This window comes from Typopeltis vanoorti, chromosome 26 (genome assembly GCF_054136105.1).
Source record: "Typopeltis vanoorti isolate ZY-2024b chromosome 26, IOZ_Tvanoo_1.0, whole genome shotgun sequence".
NCBI classification, from domain to species: Eukaryota; Metazoa; Arthropoda; class Arachnida; order Uropygi; family Thelyphonidae; genus Typopeltis; species Typopeltis vanoorti.
In genome coordinates this window covers 2,467,451-2,487,272 of record NC_143574.1, presented here as the reverse complement: position 1 = coordinate 2,487,272, position 19,822 = coordinate 2,467,451, and the positions used below count along the sequence as shown (strand labels likewise).

Here is a 19,822-nt window from a genome sequence, read left to right as displayed (position 1 = left end):
GTGGTGAATGAGGTGGAGGTGAGTAGTCGATTGCAAAACCTCAATGTCAATACATCTGTGGGATTGGATGGTATACCAGCTCGTGTCATATGTGAAGCGGCTAAAGAATTGTCAGTACCTTGACCATTTTGTTTAATCCGAGTCTCGGGTCTGGGTTAGTCCCAAGAGGGTAGAAAGAGAGGAAAATAGTTCCACTGCATAAAGGAGGTTCCAAAACTACTGTTGTAAATTATCAACCGATTAGCATATTAGGAATCGTTGTCAAGGTCTTGGAGAAATTAATCAAGAGAAGAATACAGGATTGGATGGATGAAAATGAGATACTGTATGGGGGGGGGGGGGTAACATGGTTTTGTGCAAGGTAGATCATGCCTCAGTAACCTGCTCACGTTTTATAACACAGTGACGGCTGAACTGGATAAGGGTAATGGGTTTACAGTGATTCTACTGGACCTTGCCAAGGCCTTTGACAGGATACCACATGGAACTCTAATCAGTAAACTGGAGCAGATGGGGATGGATATAGGGTTGGTGAGATGGATAGGAGGGTGGTTGATGGAGAGATACCAGAGAGTGGTTTATTCAGGAGTGGAGTCCAAAACACGGCTTATGACTAGTGTTGTGCCGCAGGGTTCTGTTCTTGGACTACTACTTTTCAATTTGTTCATTAACGATATAGGAAAGGATCTGAGAGGAAGTGCTCACTTGTTTGCTGATGATGCAAAGTTGGGTAGAGCAATTGTGAGTGCACAGGATGTCAAAATTTTACAGGATGATTTGGATAGTTTGGAGGACTGGGCTAGGGAAAATGGATGTCAATTTAATGCATCAAAGTATAAGGTTATGCATTTTGGAGTGAAAAGATTAGCAGCAGTATATCACATTGGTGGAACCATACTCTAGGAGATTGACGAGGCCAGGGATTTGGGAGTGTTGGTGGATAGAGAGTTGAAGTTTAGGGGGCACATTGCAAAAGTGGCTAAATCAGCTCATCAAATCACTTGGTTACTGAAAAATACTTTAACAAGCAGAGACAAACAAGTTATTGTTCCTCTATATCGAGCCCTGATAAGACCCCATCTGGACTACTGTGCCAGGGTTTCTTCTTGATGGGGAGGAGGTGAAGAGGATCCAGAGACGAGTGACCAAGGTGGTGGTAAGTCTGTTGAATGAACCTTATGAGAACAGATTGAAGATTTGTGGGTTGCAAAAATTGGTTGATAGGATGAAAAGGGGTGATATGATAGAGACATTCAAATTACTGAAGGGTTTCTATAAGATTAATCCTGAAGATATTTTTGAGAATAGGACTGGTGGTGGGAGGACTAGGGGCCATATGTGGAAGCTGGGCAAGAATGTGGTTAACAAGGGTGTTAAAGCTAGGTTTTTTACTTGGAGAGTGGTAAATGAGTGGAATAAGCTGCCAGAGTCTGTTATGGGTGCTATGACCATGAATGAGTTCAAGGCAAGGTATGATAGATACTGTGTGAATGTCGAATAGTTGTTCTTGACATGATGTTAGGGCCTCCCTCGATGAGTCTGTCGACTCCTTGGAGTTGCCCGAAATAATAATAATAATTTTTACAAGCCAGATGGAAGATCTAGAAGGAGACAAGCTTGAGGTGGAGAGATATCTTAATATCTATGGGCAGGTACATGTTATTTCTGATTTTATTTATTTCTTTGATGGCAGTTTATTTTCTTCTGAAACATGGAGGAGTGATGTGGGAAAGAACAGGTAACCATGGGAGAGGAGTAAATCTTAAGATACCAGAGATGGTTCTCATTGTTATGTTAAGCTGTGTGTGTCCAAGAGAGTCGTGTGGTAACTTTGACTCCAAACTGGTGAACAATACTCCGCAAATGGGAAGACCAGAGCCAGGGCTGCTGTTCTAAGAGTCAAGGCATTGCAACCTGAAGTTGTGCCTATGAGCTTATGATTTATCCTGGTAGATAACTCTAAATTAGGTTTTATCAAGTGTTTTCATTGTGTTAGAACATGGTCAGTGTGACACACCAAGATTACAAGGGTTACTTTCATGGATTAGATTCCTGTAGCAGAAGTTAATTTTTAGTTTTCTATGAAGTTCATGGTTTATTCAAGTGGAAAGCTGAAACAACAGGCTTGCTGGGGTTAGGTGAGAGTTCAACTTTCAAAGTTATTTTACACTGAGATCCCTGCTCAGTGTAAAATCCTTGCTCAGTGTTTCCCCAAGGCACTATCTTGGGTGCCGATTGCATTGTCATCAGCATAGATAAACTTTCAATTAGCTGTTGGAAGGATGTCACTTCTGTACAGGTTCAAGAGAGCTGGGACACACATTGATGCTTGTAGCAATTTGTTCTGCAGGATAAATGTTCTGCTTTTTTGTGAATTCAGATGGACCTTTATTTTCTTATTGAAGAGCATTTCACCTACCTTTCACCCTTAAGCCACCAGTATCGGTGTTCAGTCAGCTGTTATTTTAATCGGGTACGAGGTGGTATCAAAAAGTTTCGAGACTAGGTTTGTCACACGCTAACAGATGACCACACAAGGCTGCATGCACAGTCACAGGGAGCACCTACCTTCATAAGTCAGTGTGCCAAAAGACATCATCCTGTGTAACTAATGCTATTTGGACCACCTGCATTACCACATCTGCGATTTCATCATGCACAGCAAGTTAGAACAAAGAGCAATTATGAAATTCTGCACGAAACTGGGTAAATCTGCCACAGAGACGTCTGACATGATTTAACAAGTTTACAGCGATGCTGCAATGAGTCATTTGAGGTGGTTTGAGTCACATGAGTGCTTCAAGAGCAGAAGAACATCACTGGAAGACGATGAGAGATCAGGAAGACCTTCAACGAGCTCAACCCCCAAAAATGTCGAAACCATTTGGCAACTTGTGCATGAGGATCGTCAGAAAACACTCCACAGCATTGCTGCCAATGTCGGTGTGTCATACGGAACAGTCCAGGCAATGCTCACATGTGATTTGAACATGAGCTGTGTTGCTGCCAAGTTCGTCCCCAGGCTGCTGACCCAGGAGCAGAAGGAACACCGCGTCGAAGTCTGACAAAAACTCCGTCAGCGTGCCATGGATGACCAATTCTTCGTGTCGAGGATCATTACCGATGACGAAACTTGGGTGTACGGGTACGACCCTGAGACGAAGCAATAGTCTTCACAGTGGAAGAGCCCATCATCTCCACAACCGAAAAAGGCGGGGCAGGTCCGCAGCTCGACCAAGTGCATGTTCATAGTCTTTTTCGGCATTCGTGGCATTGTGCATCGAGAATTCATCCTCAGGGGCCAGACCATCAATGGCGAGTTCTACTGCCAGATTTTAAGGTGACTGAGGGAGGACATTCGGCAAAAGCGACCAGATCTGTAGCGCGTGAAAAACTGGATGTTCCACAACAACAATGCACCCTGTCACCGAGCTCTCCTCACACGCGAGTTTCTCGCCAGAAACAACATGATCTCACTTTTGCACCCACTCTACTTGCCAGATTTGGCTCCTGCAGACTTCGCCCTCTTCCCGAAGATGAAGATCCAGCTCAACGGTCACCGTTTTGACGCCATTGTGGAGATCAAGCGCGAATCACAGAAGGTGCTTGACATGCTTCGAAAAGAAGACTTTCAGGACACATTCCAGAAGTGGCAAGAACGCTGGGAGCGCTGTATTGATATGCAAGGAGACTATTTTGAAGGTGATAGTGTGTAAATGTAGATAAATAAAGTAATTTCTCGTAAACAGAGCTAGTCTCGAAGCTTTATGATATCACCTCGTATGTCATATTGTGTGAGGTTGTACTAATGTATTTTTGTTTGCCATTGCTATTTTGTTTTAGTTATTTTCTTATTTTTGAATTTTAATGAATTTTATTTTGGTTTATTTAAGGCTTATTAGATTCTATCATGAAGAGAGTTAGATAATGACAATGAATCAAATGTAGCTGGGACTAGTTCTGGTTGTAACACATAGTACTATTATTTCTAAAATCATCATCCACCAGTATAATTAAGGCTATTTGTCAATCTAACAGATAAGCTTAGGTGTTAATGGTTATTCATGACTTATTTTTCACGGTATTAACAACACCACAAACACTTTTATCAACAAAGTGTTATTATTATTCTTATTGTTGTTGTTCCAGGCAACTCCAAGGAGTCGACAGACTCATCGAGGGAGGCCCTAACATCATGTCAAGAACAACTATTCAACATTCACACAGTATCTATCATACCTTGCCTTGAACTCATTCAAGGCAAGGTATGAGTTCAAGGCAAGGTATGCCTTGCCTTGAACTCATTCACAGTCGTACCTAGCTCTAACACCCTTGTCAATCACGCTCTTGCCCAGTTTCCATTCATGGCCCCTAGTCCTCCCACCACCAGTCATATTTTCAAAAATATCTTCTGGATCAATCTTATAGAAACCCTTCAGTAATTTGAATATCTCAATCATATCACCCCTCCTTCGCCTATCGAACAATTTCTGCAACCCACAAATCTTCAACCTATTCTCATAAGGTTCATTCCACAGACCCGCTATCATCTTGGTCACTCGTCTCTGGATCCTCTCCACTTCCTCCCCATCACGAAGAAACCCTGGTGCCCATAACTGGACACAGTAGTCCAGATGGGGTCTTATCAAGGCTCGATACAGATGAACAACAACTTGTTTGTCTCTGCATGTTAAAGTATTTTTCAGAAGCCAAGTGATTTGGTGAACTGTTTTAGTCACTTTTGCAATGTGCCCCCTAAACTTCAATTTCCTATCCACCAAAACTCGCAAATCCCTGGCCTCAATCTCCTGGAGTAGGGTTCCACCAATGCAATATACTGCTGCTATTCTTTTCACCCCAAAGTGCATAACCTTACACTTTACCAAATTAAATTGACATCCATTTTTCCTAGCCCAATCCTCCAAACTATCCAAATCATCCTGTAAAATTTTGACATCCTGTGCACTCATAATTGCACTACCCATCTTTGCATCATCAGCAAACAAGTGAACACTTCCTCACAAATCCTTTCCTATATCATTGATGAACAAATTGAAAAGCAGTATTCTAAGAACAGAGCCCTGTGGCACTCCACTAGTCACAAGCCGTCTTTTAGACTCCACTCCTGAATAAACCACTCTGGAATCTCTCCTTCAACCACCCTCCTATCCATCTCACCAACCCTATATCTATCCCCATCTGCTCCAGTTTACTGATTAGGGTTCTATGTGGTATCCTATCAAAAGCCTTGTCAAGGTCCAGTAGTATTACTGTAAACCCATTACCCCTATCCAGTTCAGCCGTCACTGTGTTATAAAACGTGAGCAGGTTACTGAGGCATGATCTACCCTTCACAAAACCATGTTGTCCCCCATACAATATCCCATTTTCATCTAACCAATCCTGTATTCTTTTCTTGACTAATTTCTCTAAGACCTTGACAATGATTCCTGATATGCTAATCGGTTGGTAATTTACAACCTCAGTCTTGGAACCACCTTTATGCAGTGGAACTATTTTCCCCTCTTTCCACCCCCTCGGGACTAACCCAGACCTGAGACTCAAATTAAACAAAATGGTCAAGGGTACTAACAATTCCTTAGCTGCTTCTCGTACGACACGAGCTGGTATACCATCCAATCCAACAGATGTATCGACATTGAGGTTATGCAATAGACTACTCACCTCCACTTCGTTCACCACAATTCCCATATAATCTACTGGTACATTCGTTTCTGCAATGTCACCACCTGGATGATATATTCTTGCAAAGTGCTCACTCAGTAACTCAACTATATCAACTGATTCAGTTACCTCCCTACCATCGGCATTCTTTAAAATCATTCTGCCATGTACATTTTTCCTTTTACTTGCAACATATCGAAAAAACTGTTTAGGATTCTCTTTAGTCTGCATGGCCAATGTTCTTTCGTAATCTTTTTTGCTTTTCTTACCACACTCATTACCCTTCTGGCCTGCGCTTTATACCGTTCGTGTGCCTGTCGGTCACCTTTCTCCTTAAATTTCCTCCACAGTTGTTTCTTTTTTTGCAGCTCAAGCTTAATGGTGTTATTCATCCATTTACCCCTAGTTGATTTATTATTCAGACTCTAGGTATACAGTCAGCCATTGCTTCATGCAAACACTTCTTAACTACCTCCCATGCACTATCGACTTCGTACTTGCAGTTGTACATGCCATGGCACTGAACCAATCAAACTCCTAAGCTTGTCATACTTTCCAGCCCGATAATTCCACATGTACCCTGTCTTAATTGAAAATTCTACACCTTTAGCCACCTCCCAAGTCAAGACCCTATGATCACTCTCACTGATTGGTGAGAATGTGGTCATATTTGTTACAGCCAAATCCTCAGACGTAATTACTAGGTCAAGCACTCTCTGACCCCTAGTATTTTCCATTACATGCTGTGGCAGATAGTTATCCCTTAATAACCGCATAAAATCCAATTCCTTCCTCCCTTGTGTCCTCTCCTCACTCCAATCAATGCGACCATAGTTGAAATCTCCCATAATAATCACCCTCCTTCCACTCATTTCTTCTATTTGCTTGTGCATACTGTCACCACCATCTTTTCCATCACCTGGTCTATAGCAGCACCCAATTGTATATTTAGTTCTGCTAGCCACAATCTCACACCAAATGGCTTCAAATGTGCTCTTTTCTCTATCCTGCAATTCAACTTCTATTCTCCTTGGCTGCAGCTCATCAGCTATCATCAACAATACTCCTCCCCCCCCCCCCATTTTATTCTCCCTGTCATTCCTGACCACACTATACCCATCACATTCAATCCCACTAGCTATATCATCTACAGTCACCCATGTTTCACTAATATCAATAACCTGTGGTCTGGAAGTGCAAACCATGGCCAAAAACTCTTTCTTCTTGTTCCTAATACTCCAGGATTAGCGTACATGAATTTAAGACCCCCCCATTAGCCCCAACCCTACCTTGATGCCTTATATTAACTATCCCACTTTGATTTGTTGTCCTTATTTGCTCGGGCATATTATATTTATTCTTACATTCAACTGCCTCCCTAAGGACTGCATATCTACTCCCCCCCCCCCTTAATAAATCTAGTTTCCCTGAATTTGCACATCCGCCACATTCAGCAACACTTTCTCAAGTCTTCTTACACCGTAACCATTCAAATACAAGCCATCCATCTTATATAGATCCTTTCGCCCATCGAACTCACTCCACACGTCCACAAATTCCACACCACTTGTCATACATAACCCACGCATAAAGTCATTCGCAATTATGGCTCTCCTTTTAAACATTTCACTGTCATATCGTGGCAAAAGACTAATCATTTTAACTCTCTCACTCTTTTCTTTTGCTACTTCAAACAATTCATTCAGGTCTTCTATCATTTCCATTTTGTCTCCTTTCAAATCATTCATACCTGCCACAACAATCATTTCTTTCACCCTTTCCTTTTGCTCTCTAATAGACTCAGTTACATCCTTTATGGTCACACCAGGTTGGTACGATTTTGTCAAATCCTCTACTATCACACCTCGTACTAACGAGTCTCCATACAGTTTTTTGTTCATGTTCACACTCATACATCTATTTTTCCTGTCATACTTTTTATTATTGGCTGATTCATTGTCGACTTTTGCTCATACGCTCTAGCTGCTGTTTTGCTCTTTGTATTGCACCATTCAACAACGCGATCTCACTCATTGCATCTATCTCATCTTTTTTATTCTCAGTAAAACCATTAATACTATCATTCACACTCTCACAATTCTCTGGTACAACCTCGCCGTTTCTTGTCATATCCCTATTTTCTTCATTCTGAAGTTTGACAAAAATATCACACTCACGATCCGAAATGCTCTTCAATTTCTCATTCTCCCTACATTTTCTACACACATTCACTCCTTTATTATCATCTAACCACACTCCGACTGCACTCCACAAAGTGTACATTTCGCAGCTAGTACACTGAATCATCTCTTTTATGCTACCGTTCTTTGATAAAGATGGCAAACCATCATTACTGGCCGCCATTTTCCTTCGTACTGGAGCCACACTTACTTGCAATGTATTTTATCAAATTATAACACACCAAAAACACACAAAAAGATGCACTAAGAGACGCAAGGCAAACAAAACTACGCAATATTAAATAAATTTATCAATGATAACTGAAAATAATACTCATCTTATCCGGAGCTTTCACGAACACTACACACTACGAATCCCTCTAGCGGCGATAACAGCCCCAATAAAATATGTTATAGACACACAAAATACTCTAAAAACACGAAAATCGTTCTAATATACTATAAAACCAATTTTCTAAGGAAAAACACACACAAAAAACACCAAAAATCACCAATTTTACACAAGCGCTAAATTACACCGACCACTCACCATATAACCTCGAACCCAAGTTAATGCTTATATTTCGCTGATTTTCAACTCAGCATCATCAGAGCACAACACTTTTTGTTGTGCTCTGAGTAAATTTTTACATGGAACACTTTGAAAACAAAGTACTTACCACAGCTACATACAAGCCACAAGTGTGGTTATGCTATGTAAATAATGTGTTTGCCATCTGGCCCAATGGACAAGACACTTTGGATGCTTTTTGTCACCTACCTAAACAGCCAACACCCCAAAATTCACTTCACAGTAGAAAAAGAATCAAATAACTTTACCATTTCTTGACACATTAGTCACCCGCCTTTCAGATGGATCACTATCTTTTTCTATTTACAGAAAGCCTACATACACAGGAAGATACCTACATGAACAATCACATCATCATCCAGTTCAACAGTATGGCATTTTAAAAACACTTACACACAGAGTCAGAGCGATTTGTTCTAACGATACAGCTCTGACCACTGAACTCCAATACCTGCGCCATACGTTCTTAGCCAACGGCTACAATCCCTACAAAATAGATAAAATACTACAAAGGCCCATTACTCTGCCCTCCCCTAATACACAAGAATACAACATGACCATTTCTATACCCTATATCAGAGGTACATCGGAAAAGATAGCCAAAGTATTGTTGAAACATGGCCTTCGCACCACTTTCAAACCTCATGTCAAGTTGGCAACTCTGATCCGCTCGCCTAAGGATAAACTTCACCCTTTAGCACACCTAGGAGTGCATGAAGTTCCGTGTGACTGTGAATTGGCCTATTATGGGCAAACAGGAAGATCAGTGAACATCCGCCTGGAAGAACATGAAAGATACATTCGCTACTATTACTATGGCAAGTCGGGACTGGCAGACCATACTTTGGACACTCCTTCACACAGGATTAGATGGAGGAAAACGAATATGCTATTTAGGAGTCGTTACAGATCTGAAAGATTATATTTTGAGTCAGCAATGGCTTTGAAGAATTCTCCCAACCTTAACAAATATGGTTGTATTAATTTGCCAAAAATTTGGGAGACAGTTATCCTAAGAAAAACTCCTGGATAACTGCTGTTTTTTTTTTTTTTTCTTTTCGTTAGAGGGCGCCAAAAAATAGGACTTTAGATCTTTTGTCTTTTGCAATTATATTGTTTCACTCGCTCACTGTCACGCTTACAAGTGTGTTGTGCTCTGATGATGCCAAGTTGAAAATCAGCGAAATATAAGCGTTAATAAAACATCTTTGTTGATAAAAGTGTTTGTAGTGTTGTTAATACCGTGAAAAATAAGTCATGAAGGCTATTTGTCCTTCAGATGCATTTCATCTGGAGAGAAGCACCACATCCTATGTGAGTTGTTTGTGGTGAGTAACTAGTAAACTAAGTTATGGTTTCAAATAAAAAAAAGATATTTTCACACAAAGCACTTACATTTATGAGAGACACCAACTGAATATTTTAAAAATGCTTATATCTGATCAAACATGCTAATTTAAACAAATAACCAAAACCAACTATTTTTGACAAAAGCTCAAGAAGCAAGCTTTTGGCATTGCCAAAATCAGGACAAAAAAGATAAATCACATCTAATTGTTGAGTTACTGATTTACTGCATGCTGTAAAATTGTAAATATTATGTTTGGCAAGGAATATGATGAGGATTTTGAATATTCCTATGCCAGATAACACTATTAGTTAGCAGACAGAAGATATGTCTCAAGATGTTGAGTCACAAATGATAGCCAACATTAAAGAAGCTGGATCCCCCCCCCCCTCCACTCAAGTTGGACAAATCAACTGACATCAAAGGGAAAAGCTTGAATCCTAACATTCACAGCAGGTTGGTTGGTAATGAAGACATCAATGAAAAACTTTTATGCTGCAAATTTCCAAAAATAACAGAAGTCCAAGGCATTCTTGATATTGTTGGCAGTTATTTCAGTTCTCACAACTTGTCATGTAAATAATGCATCTGTATCGATGGTGCTACTTCTATTGAGAAGCCTGAGAGGATTCATGATGGCTAACCAAAAAAAAAAAAAAACCTTGTCACTGTTTTCACACACTGTTTACTGCATAGGGATGTCCTCACTTTAAAAATCAGTAGTACCCAAGGTCCCAAAAGTACTGGATAAGATGATCAACAACATTAAGTTAGTTAAGAACATTTAAGTAGGCCAATAAAATTTAGGTTGTTTTCAGCCAACAGAAGCTGCTCATCCACAACTCTACTGCACATGGAAGTGAAGGGACTATCTTGAGGGGTTTTGTGGTATTGTTAGTAAGAACTAACAATAATTATAACAAAGTGATGAATGTATTGGACAGGAGATATGTATATAGGGCTTTCTAAGATTTTGCAAAGAATTTTGATAGACTGCCACATCACAAATTGATAACTAAAATGAAGCAAATGAGATTGGATAATAGATGAGTGAGTTGGATAGGCAAATGGCTCTCAGATACATATCAGCAAGTTGTGTATGGGGGGGTGCAGCATCCCAGAAGAGGAAAGTCATTGTGGTGAACCACAGGGGTCCGTTTTGGGACCATTGCTATTTAATTTGTATAGTAATGATATTGGGATGGGTTTAATTGATGATATACAACTGTTTGCAGATGATGCAAAACTGGAGAGTTATGAGTCATCCAAGCAGGTGTTGTGGCCTTACAGGAGGACTTCAATAGATTGCATGAGTGGGTAATGATAAGGGACTGTCAGTTCAATGTTGCAAAGTGTAAGGTTTTAAAGTTTGTAGGCAGCAATGAGATACAAAGCATACACTTGATGGGGAAATTTTGGAGAAGGTTGAGCAGACAGAATACATTGGAGTGGGTAGGACATAGGAGGCAACGATGCAGAGAGTGTTAACATAATGGGAGATTCTGATTTCACTGTATTATTACTTGATAAGCCCTTGTATGGATTACTGTGCACAGATTTGGTCATCTAATTTTCATAGTGATGAGGATATACTCGATAGGGTCCAGAGAAAACTGACTAATCTGGTAACTGGTCTTTTAGATATGAAGACAGATCGAGGGAATGCAGCTTGCAAAGCCTTGTGACTAAGAAGAAGAGAGGGGATATGAGTGAGATATTTAAGTTGATAAAGGGTTGTTACTGGCTTAATGTAGAAGAAATGTTTCATGGTATGGGAGAAAGTAGCGACACTAGGGTTCATCCATGAAAGTTGTATAAGGAGGGTGTGAGCAAGGACATGAGGTGCAGGTTCTTTGCATTCGAGTGGTTGGTGAGGAATATGTTGTCTGTCATCGTGGTGAATGCAGATACACTGAACTGAATTTAAAGCACTGTTGGAGAGCTTGTAATAGTGTGTAGCTTCTGTGATAGTCTTTTGACTCCATGGACGTTTGATGTTAATAATAATTTTGCTACCACGATACTGAACTTTCACATCGCCAGTCTTCCCATGGCTTTTATTTCACAATTCAGAAAAACAAATACAAGAAATGGATAAATGTGTAAATATGCAGTCATTCTAATTTCAAGTTAAAATATAGATACAAAAATATATAAAGTACAGTGGAACCTTGGTTGTCGAACTTAATTCGTTCCCAAAGGCTGTTCGGAAACCGAATTGTTCAAAAACTGAAACCATTTTCCCATAAGAATTAATGGGAAATGGATTAATCCATTCCCGAACCCCAGATGATTATTTAAACCTTTACAACAGTACTAAATGCATAAGATCATATGCAAACATAATGAAAATGCATAAAATCTTACATAAAAAGAATAAACACAATAAATAGATAAAATAAAAACGAAAATTTAACTTTAACTATACATACGGAGGAGAGTTGATGGCATAAGTGGAAGGAGGTAAGGGGAGTCCCCTTCATAAAAACATTTTTTTTTTCATTTATTTATCAATATTTCTTTTTGAGTATTGTACATATCGTTGATTTTGCCATACCGAACTGCATAGAAAGATCCGAGACACGAACGCCATTTTCATGTTTGGATACGATTTCTTTTTTCATCTCTATCGTGGTTCTAAAACTTTTCTTTTTGCTTTGCTACTATCACTATTCTTCTGCAGCCCCATGGTGGCTTAATTAATAATTTATGAAAAAAAAAAAAAAAAAAAATCAAGAAAACTCGCTGCAAATTCGAGCAGGTGTCTACACTGAACGAAGGCTACCGCGTAACTGACGCTTTCCCGCCTTACAGCTCAGCACGTGGTTGTCGTTTGCATGTTCAGGAACCGAAATTCTGTTTTCGGAAAATATGTTCGGGAACCGAATTGTTCAAGAACAGAGGCGTTCGACAACCGAGGTTCCACTGTACAAGCAACTGAATGAAAACAAGGTGAAGGATAGCTTTGATACAATTTTTCTGATGCACAGTAAGAGAGCTACCAGAAATGGTTATGCAAAATTAGATAGGAAAAAATAAGAACAGTCATTCATTATTCAATGACTGATATTTTTTAAAAAACATTAATCACGGACTAATAAGATTTACACAAATGGTCTAAAGCAGTGTTTCCCAACGTTTTTTGGATCATGCCCCACCTCAATGCCTCAAAAGATTTTGATGCCCCACCTCAATGCTGATAGTTGAGTACACATGAGGTGACGAATGCAACATATTTTCTAATCGTCCCCCAAAATATTCAAATTGTCCCCCTGGGGTGTATGCCCCACGTTAAGAAACACTGGTCTAAAGTTTCAAGCACTAGCTGTATATAATTAATGCCATTTAAGATTTAAACATTAATCTGTTTAAATAATAGCAATTTCTGTATATAACATGCAGGCTATAAACCCAAGGTAATCAAATGTTATCTCACATTACTGCTGAATTAAAATATAATGAAATTTTCATTTGGTTTCTTGTATTAAAAATAAATGTAACATAAACTACGTTGAGTATCAGTAATGCATCGTAAATCATTCAGGAATCGAACTATGTTTCCATTAATCTGAGGGGTAGATACAAGGATTTACAGTTTTGAAAATCTAATTATCGAGTTGTACATTACATTAAAACTACATTTAAATTCTATTAAAAATTTTAAAATGCATATCTTAATCACAATCAGTAGTATTGCACCAATGACTTACAAATCCATGTTCAATCTCATTCTTCTTTTTAAACTGTATCCTCTCCAAGCATCTTGTAAGTTTGTCTCGTTCCTGTGAAAGTTATAAGTCAAGAAATTTAAGTTATATCAGCATTTCAAAACCTTTATATGATCTATTACATGTTGCATTTTATTAAATGTCTTGAAAATAAATAATCAAATAATCTTATTTGAAAATATCATTTTCCTTCAATTTCTAAACACTTGCTATAAGATAACTACTAAATATTTATTTGAGGGTTAGTATGTTAGTATATTAATCTATGTTTTGAAATATTCTCATTTATTGTTATTATTCTAACCCCTCCCCCATGGAGCAAAAAGACTCATCACACACAGGAGGTCAACATAAATCTACAGTCTGCACGTTCACCACTCTCAGGCAGTGCATTCCATGCCCCCACTCTCCACTAACCTTTCAACAGCTTAAATGTTCGATCATATCCACCCCCCCCATGCCCTCTATCCACCAAACTATACAGTCCACATGGCCTCATTACCCTCTCCAAGGTAAGTTCCTCCCTTTCAAATCAAAGTGAGCAGATCTAAGCAAAGAAATCCAAATGTGCTTTGATCAAAATTTTATACAATGGAACCAGCATACTTCTCTCTCTTCTGGTCAATGTTCTCCTCAACATTGCTGCAATTCTCTGAGATATCTTCAAAACCTGTGCAATATGTCCCCAGAACTTTAAACCTCTATCCACAACCAGCTCAAGATCCCTTGCTTTTTCCACTTCTTCCACCAAATGCAAATGAAGCATCTGTGAATTCCAAATTTTAAAACGTTACATTTAGTTGCATTAAACTGACATCCCCATGCCTTTGTCCACACTTAGTTTATTCAAATCCTCTCGAAGAGCCAAAACATCAGCATTATTACTTTCACATCGTCTGCAAAAAACTGATCAGCTCCCAGTAGTCCTATGATAATATCATTGACAAAGATTGAACAGCAATCGTCCCAGGATTGAATCCTGTGGAACTCCACTTCTAACCTTCCTACAATGAGACTGCGCTCCCACATACAACTCTGATATCTATCAGAGAGCCAATCACCAATCTAATCCACTAACTTAATATCCAGTCCTATATGATGCAACTTATGGTCATGTGGCACCCTGTCAAATGTCTTTGAAAAATCCCCCAAAAATGACAGTGCATGCTTTGCCTTCATCCACTGCACTTGTTACTCTATTGTAAAAGATAACCAGATTACTAAAACAAGCATGCCCTTTAACATCTGCACAAATAACATTTCCCTCATTTGCCCAATTGCGTATAGGAGTTCTTGCCAATTCCTCCAAAGTCTTAACAGCTAGAGAAGAAATACAAACATGCCTATAGTCGGATAACTCCATTCTACAACCACTCTTATGCAGTGGTACCATCTTACCCTCCTTGTTATGGGGCTGGATCCTCTCTACGAACCTGCTCCATTACAAGACATTCATTAAACAGCAAAGTTTATGGCACTGTCAGTTCCATAGTACATTCACTTAAAACACGTGGTGAAATCCCATCTAGTCCTCCTGACATTACTCAGCATTTGGAATATATCCTTTTTGTTGGCTTCTAAAACTTCACCACCCATTATCCTTCTAGGAATAAAGCTAGGATGAAATACACTAATAAAGTGATCATTAAATAACTCAACTGTTTTCAACAATTTCTTCTTAAGTATCTTCAATGCATAAATGACCCCTCCTTCTCCTTTAAATTCTTTCATCCATTGCACTGCTGCAAGCTGGTTTCTAAGTCTATGATAGTTACCTGTGTTATAATTCCACATAACATTCCTTCTGTTTTGATAACTCCCCATACATATTCATCCTCCAAGTCAAGACCACAGGGACCTCATATTCCTTCCACTACATTCTGTCTAACAAAGTTGTTCAAGAAATGCAAAAATTCAGTTCCCTCATTACTGCATACTGTCTCCTCTGCCCAGTTTATATCACCATAATTGAAGTCTCCCATAATACTTGCCTGCTGTGTGTAAACTAAACTAATTTGCCTAATCATTTACTGTTTATCTATTTTCCCTGGTCTGTATCAACATCTCTAAATATCTTGTCCCATAAACATCCATCTCACACCATGTACTCTAAAAGCCATTAGTGTTATTTCCACTTGGATTCTACACCCTGACAGCACAAAATTCATCTCTTATGAGTAACACTCCACCACTGCCACATTTACCCCACCACCACCACATTTACCTTCCCTACCCTGCCAAAATATGCTATACTCTTCAAGTTCTATCCCTGTTAGAACATCCTCCTCAGTTAATCAAGTTTCACTGATACCAACAATCTTTGAGACTGAGTCAACGACCCAAACTCATTCCCTTTATTCCTAATGCTCCTAGCATTTGTATACAGAAATACCAGTGTATTGCCAGCCTTCTTATAGCCATTATTACTCTCCTCATACTCCTCCTGGCTCTGTAATATAGTATATGCCCCCTTATTTCTCAAGTCATTATCCTGACATGAGGCCATCCCTTCAACATTACATCTACATTTCTAGTTTCCCTGTACCAACACTAACTTGACAGAAAACAACAGTCTCTCTCTCTCTCTCTCTCTCTCTGAATGCTTGGGTCCTTCTGCATTCAAATGCAAACATCTCTTGCATATAGTTCCCTTCAATCTCCAAACATTACATGCATCCACATATTCCAGACCCCCTTTTCCTACATATTCTCGCTATCATCTCATTCATCAGCACTGCTCTCCTCCTCCACTCCATATTATCATACCATTGCAACACACTATCTTTCCTCGGACACATTTCTGCTGCACTATGTCTAATATCAACTTTAAATCTCAGTTAAATGATTAATGCTACCTCTCAGGTCATTCATCTCAACAATTACTATTATCTCCTCCACTTTCATCTCTCTTCACTGCCACACACACTATTATACCCTCCAGGCAAGCACTCCTGTGGCCTTCTACCTGATTCATCAAATCTCCATACATGACACTAAATAGATTTGTTCATCCTTCTCTCACTGGCATCCCTTACGGCTTCTGTCTTCTTACTCTCTCCCTCTCCTCTCTATCCCTTGCTTCCACACACTCATCTTTTTTGCAATTTCCTCTCTTACACAGTCTTTTCTATTCTCTCATCTTCCTTTCTCTCTGATGCTGTTTTCTTACCTACTTTCATTTCTTTCACAATAACCATTCTTCCTTTCTCTCTGATGCTGTTTTCTTACCTACTTTCATTTCTTTCACAATAACCATCCTCTCTATCCTCCCAAGATATTCATTCACCCTCCTCAACTCTGTCTTCATTCTTTCCATCTTCTTTCTCAATTCCTTTTCTTTCAATTTCTCTCTCTCCACACATTCTGCTCTCAATTGGCATTCACTCACTCACACACACACACACACACAATCATGGCCATCAGACAAACTGTCTGATAAACTACCCAAGGCTAAATCTATGCAGATTTTCAACATTCTCTCCATTCCAACACACTACTAGCATCCACAATCTGAAAATATAGTTCATCTTCAAAACAGTAGAAAAACTATATTCTTAGATTCTAATATTATTAAATTTGAAGAGGTGATGCAGATTTACTAATGAAAATGCTTTAAAAAACTATCAAAAAAGACCAAAGATTTGGCTATATTATGTAGATGATATTTTCATCATTTGGCCAGGAATGGTAGTTGAACTGATTGCTTTTAAAGAGTATCTAAACAATTCGCATCCAAATACAAAATTCACTATAGAACTAGAAGAACATAAAAAATTATCTTTACTTCTATAAAGAAGAAAAAAAGATTATCCTTTTCCATATACAGAAAATGGACCACAACAGGAAGCTTTCTTAATGCTGCCTCATACCACCATCCATTGCAAAAAATAGACAATTAAAACCTTAAGAGACAAAGCATACAATATATCCAGCACACAGATGAAGCAAAATTAAGAATTACACTGACAAAGAATCTGACACAGAACCTCACACTTAATGGTTTGAACCCAAGACAATCAAAAAAAAATTCTTAATACATCTCCCTTATCAAAACAAGATTTCAAGAATGCAATCATGCTTCAGTACATCAAGAATGTCACAGACAAATTGGCTACATTGCTCTGCAAGTACGACATAAAAATAGCTTTTCTTCCTTTATAAAAAATATCAATATTCCTACATCCATCAAAACCTCCGCATCATCCCATGAAAAAACCAGCCATCTATCAGATTCACTGTTCTTGTGACATCTGTTACAAAGGTCAGACGGGAAGGTCAGGAGAGATCCGCATGTCTGAACATATAAAAGATGTAGAAAAAAGAAGGGAACACAAATCGGGTTTAGCATTCCGCACAACTACTACTGGCCATCAAGTACTCTGGCAACAGACAAACATGTCATATGTTAACTGTTTCACAAGAAAATTTAAAGAAGCTGTAAAAATGCTTAGAATCCCTACCCAATGCAATAAAAATCAAGATTTGATTTTACATCTGGTCTGCCTGCCTTTATCAAAAATTCAACTGCCTCGGATATAACATGCGTGAGCCACAGAAGTCAAAAAAACATCTGACTATTAATTATCAATAATCTTTAGTTGTCGTGTTAAACCTTTATACACCTTGACACTGGGGAGTTCTTTCACTAGGTTGAACAGCAGGAAGGAGTGATGACAAGAGGCCATCCCTGGAAGTTACGAAAGGAAACTGTGAGCAAGAGGGTGAGGAGTGGTTTCTTTGCATGGAGGGTGGTTGAACCATGGAATGCACTGCCTGATGGAGTGGTGAGAGCGAGAACGGTCAATGAGTTTAAGGAGTGGTATGATAGATTTTGTGTTTCTTAGGGGGGGGGGGGACCTCCCCTTGATGAGTCTTGATAGACTGTTTCTTAGGAAGGACCCCCACGATGAGTCTTGTGACTCCATGGAGGCCTGAATAATAATAATTACCCCTGATGATGTAAGTCTTATGATGAACAAAACTTGGGTTTTTTTATTCTTTTATTTTTTATTGTTTAATAAACATGTGGTCTCAATACCGAAAAATATCTCCAGAACTGCTTACCCACAGAAAACTTCGCTTACAGATGAAAAGAACAATTCTCATCCATCACATATTGTAATGGTTTAAAATTTTGGAGTAAAACAAGGTTAAAATGTACTACATTTACTACAAACACAATCACTGCACACATTTTTGAACAGTATGAAGGATACTGTGTTTTTTTATTTATTTTATTTCATTTTTTGACATCACTTGCATAAATATTATATACAAGACTGAAGCAGAAATTAATCCTCTGCAAACATGGTTTCAAAAGGCAACATAAAAAGCATGGATTAAATTGATATTAGTCACATTTGGTTAGATATGAGCCTTTCTCACAAGGAATAAAATGTTTTAATTTTCTATTAAGGTATTTCATGTTTTTTTATATTTAATTTCTCAATTTTAGATTCAAGAAGTTTTTTTTTTTTTTTTTTTTAAATATCAGGAATACGTGTTAAAGGTTATGATACTTATAAAAAAAATGAATGCCATCTATAGGCAATAAATTAAAGAGAATAAATCTGTTGATATGTTTCTTGCAATGAGCACTGTAGTCCTTGGGAAAATAGTGAAAAAGACTGTTCCAAAGAACAAAAGCAAATTGAATGAAAGAGGAAGAAGAGACATTACTCCATGTCTATTCTTCTTACTCTGCTTTTGTTCTTATAGTCATAGAAGAAAGGAATAATGGAAGGCAGTTCAACAGAACATTGTCCATGAAAATACTTATAGAGAAAACATATGACAGAAAGAGAATATTTATTAACAAGTGGTAAAAGTGAATCTGTAAGAGAGGGATCATTGACTAATCTAATTGGATAATGCTATCCAGAATAGAACCAAACCTTCTTTGGATAATTTTAGGTGTGCTACACAAATGCATGAGAGCACCTCAAAATTGTACAGATATGGGATTTATACAATGTTAGCAGTTGTACTAGAGAAAAGTAATGTCTTGAGTAGAATACAGACCTAGTGTTTTTCGAGACAGAAGTTATAGCTGAGAAAAGTTTGTGTCAGGAGAGGATGGAAGCAAATCAGTTTGAGAAAATGAATCTGATCATGTTTGAAAATTTGGTTATTATAAGTGAAGTGAGATCTTTCTTGTGAAAAATTAGATGGGTGCATTTTAATAGCAACAAAGAGCAATAAATCATTCCAATGAAAAATAGCAAGGAGATCAGAGCCTAAGACATTGATCACAGAAGATCTTGAAGCTTCTAATGATTATACACTACAA

The 19,822-nt window shown here is 38.5% G+C and overlaps 1 protein-coding gene across 1 annotated transcript in view; it reads right to left on the bottom strand.

The window, feature by feature from the left end:
* Positions 1-19,822, bottom strand: part of LOC150092268 (kinesin-like protein KIF21A) — a 524,778-nt gene that overhangs the window by 208,425 nt on the left and 296,531 nt on the right. Inside the window, exon 21 of the mRNA XM_090415090.1 lies at positions 13,516-13,587. Within this exon, the coding sequence (XP_090271216.1) occupies positions 13,516-13,587 (72 nt within the window). The remainder of the gene's footprint in view (positions 1-13,515; positions 13,588-19,822) is intronic.